At 47.4% G+C, this 15,955-nt stretch overlaps 1 protein-coding gene across 6 annotated transcripts in view; it reads right to left on the bottom strand.

Moving 5' to 3' along the window:
* Positions 1–15,350, bottom strand: part of DICER1 (dicer 1, ribonuclease III) — a 66,338-nt gene extending 50,988 nt beyond the window's left edge. For 2 of the 6 annotated variants that reach the window (XM_045822111.1, XM_045822113.1), the window contains exon 1: positions 12,011–15,346. Coding sequence is in view for 1 of the 6 variants with exons in the window: in XM_045822112.1 (XP_045678068.1) it covers positions 12,011–12,046 (36 nt within the window). In the remaining 5 variants the exon portion in view is untranslated. Of the gene's footprint in view, positions 1–12,010 lie in introns of all 6 variants that reach the window. The other 4 variants (XM_045822115.1, XM_045822114.1, XM_045822112.1 and 1 more) reach the window with 4 other exon arrangements.
* Positions 15,351–15,955: the final 605 nt, after the last annotated feature.

Below are 15,955 nucleotides of genomic sequence, written 5' to 3' on the forward strand. Positions count from 1 at the left end.
TAAACCAGTATTTGGCTAAGAGTAGAAAACAGAACAATGGAACTTACCCAATTTCATTTCAGAGTAATATAAAAAGTCATATTCAAGGTGGTTTCCCCCACTTAAAAACATCTGTTTTACCTCCTGACTCTTAAATTATTCATTTGTTCCACAGACGGTTACTGAGCAAGACACCCCTGACGCGAGTGTGCGCCATGGGGAAGGTGAGCACTGGACTGGGGTCAGTTTTACAGAATGGGCAGTAGCAGCACTAGTCGGGAAGGGGACGGCACGGGGCACCCGGGGGCCGAGACAGCCCGCAGGTCGGGCTGAAGGCGCCGTGAGCAGCAGCAGCAGCAGCAGCGTGCTGGAGCACCTGTCCACAGGAGAAGGGAGAGACAACGAAACCGGTAAGACAAGCAGGAGCGAGACCGTAGGCGGCCTCTGGATGGCTCTGCAAGGACCTGAACCTCGTCCTGCCGGCTTCAAGCAAGACCCGGGCGTCCGCTCTTCTAGTCTCGGTATACACCAAGGGTTCTCACCCAGTTAACCTCAGTCCAGAAGGATTCACTGTACCCAGGGCCCACGGGCAAGAACATCTAAACACAAGGAAGAGACTCCTGAACTTGACCCCTTTCCGTCAGAGCAGACATTCCTTTTCCTGGTTACGGACACTACCTGTGTTCACACTGGTGTGCCTGCAGCTGTCCCTGCCTGTGCGCTGCAAGTCCCCTCCCACGAACCACCTGCCCACCGACCCCAGCCCTGGGGGAACCGGGACGGTGTGCCGCCCCATCTCGGGCTCCGGGGCTCCGTCCTTGCCTGCCTGTCGCACATTTCCTTCCACTCAGAGAGCCACACTTAGCTGCCAAGGGAGTTAGGCTGTTCCAAAAGTTAAATTAATCTGAAAAGAAAGATTAAGATTTGCTACTTGCTAAATACAAAAGAAAAAAAATTCTACCGTCCATTGCAGGAATTCAGGAGCTCCAGGGGAAAAGCAGCAGTGTCGGAATAAATGAAGCCCCCTAAGCTAACAACCGCTATTTTACTCAATCACGTCACAATAAACCCAGTATCCTTATATTACTGAACTATTCGGACGTGAGACGGAAGGAAGAAGGCTCACAGTCAAGGTGGTGACGGAATCCATTCCCCACCTACAAGGCCTCAGTCTGGGCCCCGTTTCTCTAAGGGGGCTACAAAGGGGTCGGCTCCAGGTCCTCTTGCTCCCCTAAATAGCCCACAACGCATACATTTACGTCATCAGCCAAGTCGTATATGCAGATTACTAAAAAGTACCTAAGATGTTTGTTCTGGAGAAAGAATTGCATGTATTAGCAGGAGGAGGCCAAATGTATTCACTGTGCTCTTCTCAAAATGTTTTAAAGATACTCCTATTTTACACTTTACATATTTTTATTCCTACTTAGAAACAATCATTCAAAGAGTGATAAAGCATATGTTAAATTACAATTCACTGGCTGGATTAATCCAAAGTGAGTTTTGGTCAAAGGTTAAAAATTTAGCTTCCGTGCCCTGGCTGGAGTGACTCAGCGGATTGAGTGCTGGCCTGCAAACCAAAGAGTCGCCAGTTCGATTCCCAGTCAGGGCACATGCCTGGGTTGCAGGCCAGGTTCTCGGCAGAGAGTGAGCGAGAAGCAGCCACACACTGATGTTTCTCTCCCTCTCTTTCTCCTTCCCTTCCCCTCTCTAAAAATAAATAGATAAAATATTTTAACAAAAATAAAAATTTAGCTTCCAAGCTAATCACAGATTTCACATACCAAGAGCTTTTGGATATCATTAGTTTTCAGGAAACTAATTTTGTCCACATAAATCACATATGTGCCTAACTGAGAGTATAATAAACCTAATTTAAGTGGCATTAACCACATCTATTCTTTAATACACACAACAAAGAGTATTTTTTATTTTACTTAATGATTCTTAAAAAGTTGCAATTTTTCCAAATGGAGTAAAGTTTTATCTGGTTATTTTCAGTATCAATTATTTCCTAGTGGCACTCAAGGAATTACTTCAGGTGAAGTGAACAAATTCCTTGAGAAAACACAATTTTCCAAAGTTAACATCTGAAGAAACAAAATTTGAAGAAGCCTATACCTTTTAAAGAAAATGGATTATTAAAAATTAATTATTAAAAACTCCAAGCCCAGATGACTTCACTAGTGATTCTTCTAAATGTTTACTGAACAACTCCAGTGTTAGAAACAAACTCTTCGGGTCAGAAACGAGAGAGAGCACTTCCCAGCTCTCACTATAAAACAAGCATGAACTTGACACCAAACCCAACAAGGACAGTCAAGTGACAGTACAGTACAAGTACAGACCGAGCTCTCAAACAGAAAAACGTGAAAATCCTAAAGAAAACCCTAACAAACCGAACCCAGGGGATATATAAAAAGAAAAATGCATCACAACCAGCTGTGGTTTGTCACAGGAATGCAAAGATGGTTTAACATAAAGAAAATCAATTGATGTATCAGGACTTGCTATGAAGCTAGAGTAATTAAGATCGTGTGGGTACTGGCACAAGAAAAGACAATGAAAGAATAAAATACAGAAACAGGCCTACACATATAAGGTTAAAGATGGAAAATACTGTGGTATTGCAGGGAAAAGAACAATCTCTCCAAATCAGAGCTAGGCTGTGTGTCCAGACGGAAAAAATGAATCTGGACCCCGCACCTCACGCCACACACAGAAATCAACGGCAGCTGGATTATATGCCCACATGTACAAAACCAAACAATAAAGTTATCTAAAAAACACAGACAGACAAAAACCTTCATGTCCTTGGGGTAAGCAGAAAGTTCTTATAGACAAGATATAAAAAGCACTAATCATACTGGCAAACTGGATTGCAATTTCATTAGAACTGCTCATTAAATGATCTCATGAAGAGCAGGAGATAATATAAACAACTCCCACAAATCAATAAACAAAAGGCAGTCAAACAAACAGAGCGGGCCTAAAGGACTTCGCAGTGCAGGATATAAAAATGGTCAATGAACTTCAAAAGCAATTAGAGCAGTCAGATTATTGAGTTGGCCAAAAAGCCCGCTCACTGTTAAAGTAAATAAAGGTAGTTAAGTCAGCGTGGGGGCCGTGTCCAGGGCGGGCATTAGGAGGGGCTGACGACATATGGGCACTGGCTACAGGTGTGCAAACTCTGTGTGTCCTGGTGATTTATACCTGTTTATCCAGTGAAACTAATTGAATTCAAAGTTTATTTTAAAAGGGAAGAAAACAGCCCTGGCTGGTGTGGCTCAGTGGATTGGGCGCCTGCCTGAGAACCAAAGGGTTGCCAGCCAGATTCCCAGTCAGGGCACATGCCTGGGTTGTGGGCAAGGTTCTCCAGTAGGGGGTGTGTGAGAGGCAATCACACAATGATGTTTCTCTCCCTGTCTCCTTCCCTTCCCCTTTCTCTAAAAATAAATAAATCATTTTTTAAAAAAAGAGAGAATTATTTTTTAAAAAGAGAAGAAAACAATCCTTAACACAATAAATTCTTCTTTGACCATAGTGGGTATAAAATAGCAAAAGCTCCACACTAAGAGGGTAAGGGAGAAGACTTCACTGAGCTTTTAAACTCCACCATCTCGTTTAATACTGTCCTCAAAACAACACTAAGTATCATCCCCACTTTACAGGGATTTGAAATAACTTATCAAAAGCCATCTGACTAATAAATGGGAAAGGTGGAATTCTACTTAAAATTTTGTCTGACTCCCTTATCTCCACAATATACACTGCACTGTGATCTCAAACGAGGTATCTGTTTACAACAACATGCCAGTCAAAATAAGCTGCATCTGCTGCTTAAGTTCCTTTCGGTCTCAACGGGTTGAAAAAGAATGGATCCAATTTCAGATAAGAGGCAAAATAACTGAGTATTTTATTTTTAACGGAATCTGCATAAACTTATCTAAATAAACATTGCTTTCATTGTAAAGCCTTAACAACCGAAATCAGTCCTGTTCACTTACATTTCTCTTGGCCTCGCAGTCCAGAAACGCAGGTGCTCCATAAATACACAGTAACTGACTGTATGTCTCACCGCTTTTCTAGTATTTTTATTCCCCTCAGTCGCAGACTAAACACGGCTTACCGTTTGACACAAACACTACATAATGACTTCTTTCCCCAGTGAATGAAAAGTTCCATCGTAAGAGAGATCATCATAAAGGGGAACGGTTCAGATGCAGTAAATCAAACCAGATAAATGAATTTTGTAGAAACCACAATGTGCCATTTTTTTCCTCACTCAAGACAAACGACACAGTACGCATTTTGCCAGAGTGTGTGTTGCTCAGGCCAGACACAGGTTTCACTGTGTGTGTGTGTGTGTGTGTGTGTGTGTGTGTGTGTGTGTGCTAAAGAGGCTTTAAAAATTATTCATGTTCCTACTCTTGGCCCAAGTATGGACCCAACTCATATGTTTAAAAAGAAAAGAAAAACCTTCCAGAATTCCCCTAACGTTCAGGAGCAGGAAGAGCTACAGGTTTACAAAGACTGAGTGTGAAATCCATCCTCTCCTTCGGAATACTGTTCACACAGCGTGGGGCAAAAATAGGTTTACAGTTGTTTGTACGGAAAACAACACGATTAACAAACAATAATACGAGAGGAAGTTCTGTTCCGCGTACTGACAAGCGTACACCGACTCTGTCCCACCCTGTATGTCAGTGGGAACTGGACGAATGTTTCCAAAGGAGAACACTGCCCGGCCACGGCTTACCGTGGGAGGCCGTGCTGGCAGCCCGAGCCCACGGGTTACGTCAGCGACACAGGATCCCTCCTCCCGGGACGCTAGTGCAGCCGCACGCAGGAGCTGCAGCCTGCCGCAATCCCAGTTCCCTGGACGCACCGCATTACATGCCTGATTCAGGTCGTTCTGTTATGTGTCCATATTTTTTATGAGCAAATTTCGCATTTTCCTTAGAATACCCAAATTAATGTTTGCTATAAGGTTAATAAATCACTTAAGTTTATTATATGTAACAGGTACATATAAAGATTTAGAAATTGCTTTTTTTCCCCTTTTTAATGTTTAGCTATACAAAACTGTGAAAAAGGCTATGTAATCTCAGTACAGTGTTATAAGTAAAATAAATGCTTCTAAAATTAAAACACCAGGGTACCTATCAGGCACTTGTCTTCTCATTAACCGCAGCGGAGGCCTCTCACTAGGGCCGTGGGCTCCACCACACCAATCAGATAGAAGGCACTAAACAGTTCCAGAGCCTCTCCCGCTAACAAGCGTCTACTAAGCCGCACCAGATGCAGAGATAGACGATGAAAAGACTCAATTGTCTCTGAAGGATGCTGCCACCCATTCAAGGCAAAAATCAGACTTTATCTCCTTTTAAGACTACTTCCCAGGGTTTTTATCTTACATGTCTTGCTCAGAACACCTCTCAGCTCCGTCACGTACTTCCCCTCCATCTCTGTATACAAACCTGAGCGTTCGCTCAGGACGTGCAGTCTCTCCTTTTCACACCTAAAATTCAGTTTAGAATCTCAGCTTGAAACAGACAGGTACCTGAATTACATGGGTGCTTCAAAGCTTACTGACTACAACATGCTGGAGACCTGTAAATGTTCTCATTTTATAGTGAGAAAATTAAAGACAAGTCTAGAAAGGCCCAGGTAGCCTTCCCTTAACATACAGATAGTTATTTAGGAGTAAAACCAAACTAGAATGCAGGTTTCTTTACTACTCATTGCTTTACACTGTTCATTCGGTTCCAGCCACGCGGAACTCATGCCTCAATTACCCAGAATTCTGTTGTTGTTCCTGAGAGAACCCATGACTTGTCAGTACCTGTGCAGACATAACCCACGTGAAGCGTCTATGGATAGCGTTCCAGGGGATCCCCTGTGCCTCCCGTAATTTCATGTCAGACTGTGAGTACGTTCCAATCAGAAGGCTCCGAAGAGTGAAAACCACTGGCCACATCGAATACATGCGACACCATAAAAAGCTCATGCTAGTTCAAAACACAGATTTGAGGATGACACACGAACTCGCGTACAACCGAAGACCGGAGACCTGGGGCAAGTCGGCCACACCACAGGCACGGCGACACCTGCTGTCACTGGCACAGAAGCGCCGGCCCCAGGGCAGACGGCCCTCGACACAGAAACCATCTGCAGGACGGGCTCGCGAGCCCGCCTTCCCTTCTCACCTCCCGTCATCAACACAGACACACGCCTCAGTACTAACAATTTCAGAGAAAAATACTATCATCTAATCACTTGAGGAATATAGCAGGGTTTTCTCTAAGTGTTTAAATGTTTAAAAAATCAACTAAATTTTATCAAAGGGTAGTTATGTGCTAGAAATCAGCCAAGAGTTTAAGAAACTGATTGTCTCACAACCCGCGGAGGTAGATACCATTATCACGACCAGTTCGCCCACGAGCAGGCTGAGACTCAGAGGCTGCCGTACGCTCTGTTCCCCAGCCATGCACTGGAGGAATCTGGGTTTGAACCCTGGTCTCTCTGGCGCCAAAGACTCGATCTTAAACATCTCTATAGTGCATTAATATTTAATTCTGGAAAGCGGGAAAGGCTCAAGACGCCACTGACCGGAGCTGCACGTGAGTGACGGCTGTGCAGCAGGATGTATAGGTAAGAGGGCCCTCAAATCTGTGGGCTCGTCCTGCTGACCGTGCCCTCCTGGGCTGTCTCCAGGGTAGGAGGGGGACGCAACACCAGGAATCTCAAAATATCAGGTAAGTCCACTGCCTTCCCCCGCTTCAAATAGGGCTACTGATCTAACTCCTCAACCAAAGAAACTTTCTCTACCATTTCAAGCTCAGTTTTCAAATTGAGATCCTTCTTTCATGATGATTTGCTGGTATTTTTTAATCCCCAAGAGAATTTCCAAATGTGTTTTTAAAATCCTGACTTTATTATATACATTGAACTGTGACCTAAAAAAGAACCACAGCAACGATGAGGCTCAGCCCACTCCAACGGGGAGAAAGCCTACACTACCAGTGTAACTCCCCGATTTTTATATCAATTTTCTTCTATGAAGTTCTTAACACTTCTCCCAGCCCACAATGTTTCTATGCCACTAATTACATGCACCTCACCAATGGAGATGAACCACCAGCATAATTTGTCTGAAATCAGAACAGTAATAATCTTTTTAAAAGCTTAATATAAAAGCAATGTTATTCTCCATAAACCTGTGTTAGCTTCTAAGTACTTAAAAAAGTAATACAAACTAATCTACTCACTAAACAAATCTGAGCACCTTCCGTACGCCAAGCACTGTTCTATTCCATCCTTACTCTTCTAGAAACCTTAACGGACACTTGATGTCACTACGAGTATAAAAAGCCAAAGCATTAAGGGCAAAATTCAAGTATTTCATGTCTTATTTCTATTAAGTCTTATAGACATCCTCAGGCAATGCTTTCTTGTGGCAACTTCTTAGTCATTTATTTAACATGTATAGCAACCTCGCATGCTAAAGGTGAACCAACAATTCACCGACGATTTTAGATATAAAGAGGAAAGTCATTTTGTACTCAGAATTTATTTTAAAAAGGTCTTCTTATGTTACTGAAAATTTCAGTGTCATCAGGTAGACCTCAAAAACACAGCTGACCCTTGAACACACACCACAACGAGGGTCAGGGACCCACTAATGCACGGATTTTCACTCAACAAATCCCTTCACCGTTTTCGATCCGTGGTTGCAGAGGGCCATCACACACGGGGAACTTGAGCACCCATGGATTCTGGCACTCATAGGGGGATGGGGGTGGGGAGGACTGGTCCAGGAGCCAATTCTGTGCCGACTGCGAGGGACACACAAGTTTTTAAGAAATCCAAAGTTATATGCAGCTTTTCGCCTGGGTGGGGCTAGGCCCCCCTTCCACCCCACGCTGTCCGAGGATCAGCTGCAGGGCGCCCTTCGAGTGCACTCCCCGAGCACATACCACCACACAAGCACCCCCACCCCGACCCAGGCCAGCCCTCGCCCCTAAGGACGGCAGGGAGAGCCCGGAACCCCGACTGCCGCACTGGGGGGGATCGCGGTCACTGTGAACAGGCTGCCACTCGCACCCGTCAGAAGCCTGAATCAGATAACTGGTATTTCAGGGCAATCATGTGCAGGACAAATGAACTAAATCTACTAAATCAAATCACCAGGATGACGTGCACCTGTATAACTAAAACTTTTTTATTATGCCTAAAGCTTCTAACTAGTTTCTCTAAAATGGCATGTGAAAAATGTTTCTCTACCATTTGTAAACCATTCTGTCCTCGTATTATTAATGTCATTTTTGTAAGAATTTAAACAACTGCTTATTCATCATACAAGAGAAAAGTCTTTCTCCTGGTTAATTGGTATACTTCCTTTCATTAATCAATGCCAACTATAATTAGCACTGCTTCCTCTTTTGCTTTGACTAATATTTAAATAAATAAAAAAGCCTCTAGTTACATGCAAATGCAGAGCTATCCCTGCCCTGGCTTCTCCTCTGCTCCCCTCCGCTCCCCTCCACCCTGTACCCGCAACCTTCACCGTTCTCAGTCCTATCCGACGCCTGCTGTTGTTCTGACCGTCTCGAACCCTTTCCCGAAGTAGACAGATGATAAAGCAGACAGGACTTCCACTGGGCTTTCAGGATGAACCAAACCTTGCACGTCCAGAAAAGCAAGGCACAAGGCAAAGAAGGTAAACCGCTGGCTCCAGCTCACTGTTTACGACCCGGCCCCGGCCAGCACTGTCCTCCGGCACCCAAGAGCACAGCCCGGCTCCGTGATGGACGGACAGGATAAACCCGGTTATTCTGAGTACCCATTTGCCAGACACTGATAGGAACTGAAATCATAAAAATGAGTCAATCCTGGGCCTCGAGGAGATTAGTGTCTTTTATGACAAAGAGGAACTGTTTGTAGGAAAGTCAACATCTGGAACAACCCTGAGAAAACTCACACTGCGATAAATTCTGAGTCCAGCGTTCTGAAGATCAAGAAACAATACCCGCGAGAAACGAAAGCAGGGGCTCAAACAGGCACCTGCCCACCTGTGTCTGCAGCGGCATTCCTCACAAAGCCAAAGGCAGAAGCGACCCAGGCGTCCGCCTCTGGACGAAGGCTTGAATAAAATGCAGTGCATGCCCAGACCATTCAGCCTCGGGAAGGAAGGAAATCCTGACGCACGCTACGACTTCCACGAGCCCTGAAGATGCTATGCTGAGTGAAGTAAACCAGCTGCAAAGGAACAAACACCCAATGTTTCCACTCAGGTGCGGTTCCGAGAGCAGCCGCGCGCACACGGAAAGCAGGACGGCTGCAGGGCTGGAAGGAGGGGGAGGGGAGCTGGTGCCATGGGGACGGAGCCTCAGCGGAGGAAGATGAAAAAGTTCTGGAGACCGACGGTGGTGATGGTTGCGCAACAACGTGTACTTAATGCCGCCAACCTGTACACTTAAAAACAGTTAAAATGACAAATTCTGTTAAGTATGTTTTACCACAAATAAAGAAAAAAAGCTGAAATAGTCCAATAAGAGGAGGCCACCTGAACATTTATAAATGGTTCGACAGCATCTCCTTCACTCAGCAAGCATTAACTAGAGACTTACCCACAGGTCAGGTAGTGTTCCCTGAAATCCACGCAGAGCAGCAACGGAACACAGTGGAAGGAGCAGGCGGCCCGGGCCCTGGAAGCACACCGGGCCAGCCCTGCTCCGCCACGGCCAGACTCCCGGCTCTGGGCAATAATCTGAGCCTCGGTTTCCTCGCATCACAGCGAGGACCACATGAGGATGCACCTGCAACATCCTGGCACGGGACAAGGAGGCCTTTCTTACTGATGCATATCCCCTTCTCCTTCCCACGAGTAATGACCACGGGGTGGTAAGGCGGCACGTGAGAGAACGTCTACTGAACATCTACCTTCTCAGGCGGAGCGAGCACCTCGCCCGGCAGACAGCAGCAGGGGACGGATGCCTGTCTATCCCAACGCCACAGATGACGTCCTCCCTCCTGGAAGGTCGCGCTGCACTACAAACGTAATGCCCAGCACGTAACACCGCAGAATCACTGCCAAAGAAGACCGTGAGCCACAGCAAAGTAACGTGTCTTCTATAGCCAAGAAAATAAAACTCGGCAACGGCAAACCCACCACACTGCACAATGCACACGCCACGCCACGCGCGCTCCACAGCAGACAATCCTCACCCTTCCAGGGTGCCGCGGCAGCATCAGAAGTAAAGCAAGCCCTTACTAAAATAATTGCAGGAAAGTCTTTTCTCCCCAAATTAAATTTGACTAATCCATCTCTTTGTAAAAGAGCATTTTGATGCCATGATTAAACCTGTAAACCAACATTACCATTTAAATGCTTACAGTGACCATATTAAAAGCAATCTTTCATGTTTCCAATCTACAGGCAGCCTAAGTTGTATAAAATATGCCTTAAAATAAAGTTTTGAAATAACGCTATGTGTGTATATACATGGCACATGTTACATATAACATATCTGTACCGCATGCAGCTATCTAGTTTTAAAGGCAACGCTTGGCGAAATACACTCATTATTCCAGAACCCACTTCCTGCAGACATTAGTGATGTTAAAATTACTGTCACCAGCCCCCTCACCCAGGCTCCTGTTCCCTCATCCACCCTGTAATAAATTTTGGAGCTCTTGGTTAAGATGAGTAATTTTATTTAGAAATTTTAATGTTTCTATCAATACATTTTACAAACTGGTTGACCTTCTTAAAATTTGGTCTTTATTGTATGTTTCCACTACCCTGTGTCCTTTCATTAAAGCACATTGAAAAAACATATGATTTCCAAGTCACCTAACTTGTGCCCTTTTCCATTCAGCGAGAGCGCTGCACTCGAAGAGCAGCAACACAAAGACGACTGGAAATCAGCATTGTAAAGATCCAGAAAACGCAGAGAACAAAGTGCCTCAAGGAGCACAGACTTCAAAGCGATGCTCTCATTAGATGAATGTTGTGAAAACCCGCTGGCTCGTGGGAAGAACACTCAACTTGCGTGGATCAGTAACGCGTGCCTTTTCAACATGACTTTCTTCTCTCTCTCTCTCTCTCTCTCTCTCTCTCTCTCTCTCACACACACACACACACACACACACACACAGACTCAACACTACAGAGCAAGGGTTCCCCACTCCTCTCCGTTTTCGCCCGTCGTCAGGCTACTGAAGGTACACTACGTGGTTTGTTAGCTCTGTATTGCGGACAAAGCCACGGGGCAGCTCGGCTTTTCCAGATAATCTACACAAATCTGGTGTGCTAACTTAAATCATACACTGATTTCCCCACCAAACTTGTGGACTCTGAAGAAAGGCTTCTCTGCAAGTCCAGAAGTTCTGGCACAAAAACATCGGAGGGGAGGGGCGGAAAGATGGCCTCGGTCACCCGTCCCCTGGGACCCAGAGCTTGGTCACCTGCCAATAAACACGAACAATCCTCCCAATCCTGCCCGGGCGGGCCCCGAAGGCTTCCTTCCCTCCAGGCCCTTCCAAAGGTGTCCAGTGACGCCCAGAGCAGTGACCGCCGCCACCGCAGGTCCCTAGGATGCTCCCGAGACGCCGCTGCCGTGGCCGCACCACTCCATGCGCGTAACCGGACCTGTCAAACCCCTGCTCTCCACCCGCCGGGAAGAGCGCTGAGGACACGCTCCGCTCCACGTGCGGAGGCGCCCGCGTCCCGATCCAGGGCCGCGGCGACCGCACAAAGTGACTCCAAAGCGGGGACTCAGGAGGCGCGCCAGGGTCGGGGCAGGCGCAGAGCCCGGCGGGTGGGCGCCCGCCCCGCAGGCCGCGCCGCCCGAGACCAGGCGAGGCCGCACCATCTACCCCTCGCCGTCTCCGCCCCGCGGGCCAGGCCGGAGCGCGGTCCCAGGGCCCCGGCGCCCACGCGGGCCGGGAGCGGAGGCGCGCGCCGGGCCGGGCGGAGCCGCTCCCCGCCCCGGACACAAAGCGGCTCAGCTGGAGCCCGCCTCACCTGCAGCACGGGGCGCCGCGGGCCTTCGAGAACCATCGGACCCCGCTCCGGCGCGTGCGTCACAGCCCAGGCCTCTCGGTGCCGCCCGGCGCCGCCGCCGCCGCCATTTCCTCCCGCTCGCCGTCGCCTGGTCCCCGCTGTCAGGTTACTCCATTCACCTGGGCCTGGAGCAGCCTGCGCCGCGCCGCGCCTCCGCCTCGACCCCTCCCGCCGGCGCCTGCGGAGACTGCGCAGCGCCCGGCTCGCCCGAAGCCCGCGCACAGCCCGCGGCGACGGCGCACGGCCGCTTGGAGAATCCCACTGGCGCCCGCGCCCCCCCGCGCCGCGCTTGCCGCGCGCCGGCTGAGAGCGGGCCTGTGATTGGGCGGGGCGCCGCGGTGAAAGGTTAATCCCGGCCCCTCGGCCACTCAGCAGCCGGGACACGGCGGCCGCGGGGGCTGAGGCGGCGTTTGCGGCCCGGCCGGCCCGGCGTTCCGCCGCCGCCGCGGCCCCGCGTGGGTGCGGCCTTCGTGGGCCCGCACGCCGAGCTTGCGGGCGCTCGCCCAGCCTGGCCGGGTCTGCGGGCTCTCGGGATTCGTCCGTGCCCCTCGTTACCCTTCCTGGCACCCACCGCTCCCTGAACGTGGCCTTGCCCCACAGCCGTAATTGTTCTCCGGGGGCTCGGCTTGCCTCCCATTTTTAAAAGACTTCCCCACTCTCCTGCCTTACCCCCGCTAGAGTGGTGCAGGGACCAACGCATGCGGGGGGACAGCAGACCCCCACCTCCCACCCCTAACCCCAGAACTGGGACAGCCACAGAACCGAGATGGGGACAGTGGCTTCCCGTCTTGCGTAAATTGTTCATTTGCAGAGGCTGTGACCGGTACCACACCTTGCAGCTGTGAATTAAAATAACGGAGGCCAACTGAGTTGGCTTAAAGTAAACCTTATTAATTTATCCCAAAATGCAGGCATCTCACCCAGAGGACTACCCCCACAGGTTTACTCCAAGCGAGGGGTGATAACAGCAGTTGCATCTCTGCTCACAAGAATTAGCACCTACTATGTGCTGCACCCTGGCTAGGCCAGCAAGGCTCAACACAGAGGCCCACGGAGCACTGAAGATACAGCGAGTCCCAATTGAGACACGCGGGTCGGAACTCAGATGTATGTGTTCTGTACCAACAAATAATGTAAAACATCTCACTAATAATTTTATATTGATTACATGTTAAAGTGGTAATATTTTGCACATATGGGAATCAACGTTAGTTTCATTTGTGTCTTTAAAATGTGAGTGCTAGAAGAATTGTAATGCTTCCTACAGCCCGCATTATATTGCTATTGGACAGACAGCCATCAGCCTGTGGTCCTTACATGGACACTGTGACCCTTACCTGGACCCTGGGGGCAGGAGCTTTGATGCCCCCCACCCCCGTCCGTCAAGATGAACAAAATGAATAACCTCCAGCAAGTAAACAGCTAATAAGTCGACAACTGCGACGTGAACCCAGGAATTCTGGCTGTGAAAGCTGGTGTGCGCCAGCCACCTCTAGGGCTCAGATTTGATCACATACTTATTGTAAATGCACCTACACGTGGAATGTTGGTGGGTAAAATGAGGAAATAGTCAGATGCTCTTGGCAGACTTCCCTAAGAGGGACATTTCTTCTACAACAAGCACCGTGGGCAATAGGCCTCCCCAGTAACATCCGGAAAGGCTTCGGGGAGGGAAAACTTCGCGAGAAGGATGGTGTCTCAGGGTGGGGATGGCCGCTGGGGGCCCCCTGCAGTGGGAATTTGTGGGCAGGTAAGACTTTCAGCCGCTCCTGTGTCCTCTCAATGTGTCAGAACTAGCTGGGCTCCTCTGATTTCATCAATTTTTAAAAACTTTTCAATAAATATTTACACACGGTTCATTCATCAGAAAACATAAAAAGGATTTCTCCCCCACACCTATCCCCATGCCCAGACATGTAACCACTATTTTTTGCTCATTGTTCTAGAGAATTCTTTATGCCTATAGAAGCCAAGACATTCCCTGACTTACAAAAATGGTCATATGCCATACGCAATGATTACATCTTGCTCTTTATTACCTAATATATCAAAAAGATGTCTATTGCAATATACACAGAGCTCCTCACTATGTTTTCAATCCCCATAACTTTTTATTGCAGGGATATGCCATCATTTATTTACCAATATTGTGCCGATGGACATTTAGAGTTCCAGTCTCTTGCAATTAAACGTCGATGCATTGGGGACTGGTTCAGCGTATGGGGTGAGGTGTGGGTCCAAAGTAATATTTTTTCCAGATGGCTACAAAGTTTGCCATTTATTGGCCATTTGTTAAAGGGTTCACTTCTAGGCTCTTTTGCTCAGATGTTGTATCTGTTCATCCTCCCGTTGCTGGTTTGTTTTAAATCTGGAGACAAAATCTTCTAAGGGACAGCACTTCACACTTAGTTTAGATCACTGAAGATCTTAGCGCCAATATTTTAGCTCATATGAAGCAATAGCACAGTACCATGTGGTGTGCATTTTCTGCGGGCTAATTTTTAATTTCCCTTTGCCCTGATTATATTCCACAATTTGTTCTTTTTTCTTTTTCAGTTTTTGTAGCACACACCAGGATATAAATAGACCCTTGTTTATAACTCTGTTTACAAGGAACAGAAACCAACCTGAAGTAACTTAGCCAAAAGGGAAGAATTCATCATCAGGATGTAGGAGTTTCTCACAAAGCCAGGAACGGGAACACAGCCACCTCTTAGCAAAGGACTAGAATGAAGCCTTGGAAAGCTTCCAGGAACCCGAAGGATACTCTGTGTCCTTTGATTTTTTGGTGTATCTCTCTCTACTAATTTGTTCTCCCTGCTTTTCTATCTACATAGGAGATGATAGCCGCCCCCGTGTTCAGCTAGGAAGTCAGGTCATGTGGGGGTCAGAGCGCAAACAAGGAGGGTAGGGCAGCCTGAAGGTCAGGTGGCTGGGTGTGTCGAGGGGGACGACACACAGGAAAACTGTGCTGAGGACAACACGAGCCGGATTTCTCACTGTTGGTGACAGAGCGGTGAGCAAAGCAAGAAGCCTTGTGATTGGATTGGAATTAGAGGTATTGATGTGAATTCAAGGTTTTCTATATACATAGCAATATAAATAAATATACATGTATTTTAACTACCATATAAGTGGGCCTGGAACATCTTACTGTGCCAGAAAGTATGAAGATGTTCAAGGAATTATGGAAACATTTCAACAAGACAAAGCAGTCATCTTGAAGGGGCTTCTGCGGGCCAAATCTGGGAAAATTTGAGCATTAAAATAAATTGTAATAGGAGAATATAACCCATGTAATAAAGTATAATCCTTGAGTTAACACTGATATTTTTTTAATGAATAAATAAATGGGGAGAAGGGATAGCCCTCGGAGTAGAATGCAGCCAATTAATTCGGAAGGAATGATGGAATGAGCAAAATCACCGTTCAGCAATCACCAGACGAGAAATGTCAATGTTCGCTAAATCCAGTGGGTCGAAGTCAGACAAGGAATGAGAGATTACATAGGTCCAAAGCATCTCCCCATAAAGTTCCTCTTTAAAAAAAAATGAGAACTTCACAAACAGAATCTAGCACACAGGACCTTACCGAAGTTTTCAAAGTTTGTTGTTGGACTTCTGGTCAAGATGGCGGAGTAGGCACACACAGCTCGCCTCCTCGCACAGCTTGTCAAAATCACAACTAAACTATGGAACAACCATCACTCAGCACCATCAGAAATCGAGCCGAATGGAAGTCTGACAACTACAGAATTAAAGAATCCACATCCATCCAGACTGGTAGGAGGGGTGGAGACATGGAACAGGCTGGTTCTGCCCCCACATGGGATGGACAAAAATTCGGAAGGGATACCTTGGCAGGGAGGAGTCCCAGTCCCATACCAGGCCCCCAACCCAGTGTTCC

This window comes from Phyllostomus hastatus, unplaced genomic scaffold (assembly GCF_019186645.2).
Source record: "Phyllostomus hastatus isolate PE091 unplaced genomic scaffold, TTU_PhHast_1.1 phas_scaffold_501, whole genome shotgun sequence".
Taxonomy (NCBI): Eukaryota; Metazoa; Chordata; class Mammalia; order Chiroptera; family Phyllostomidae; genus Phyllostomus; species Phyllostomus hastatus.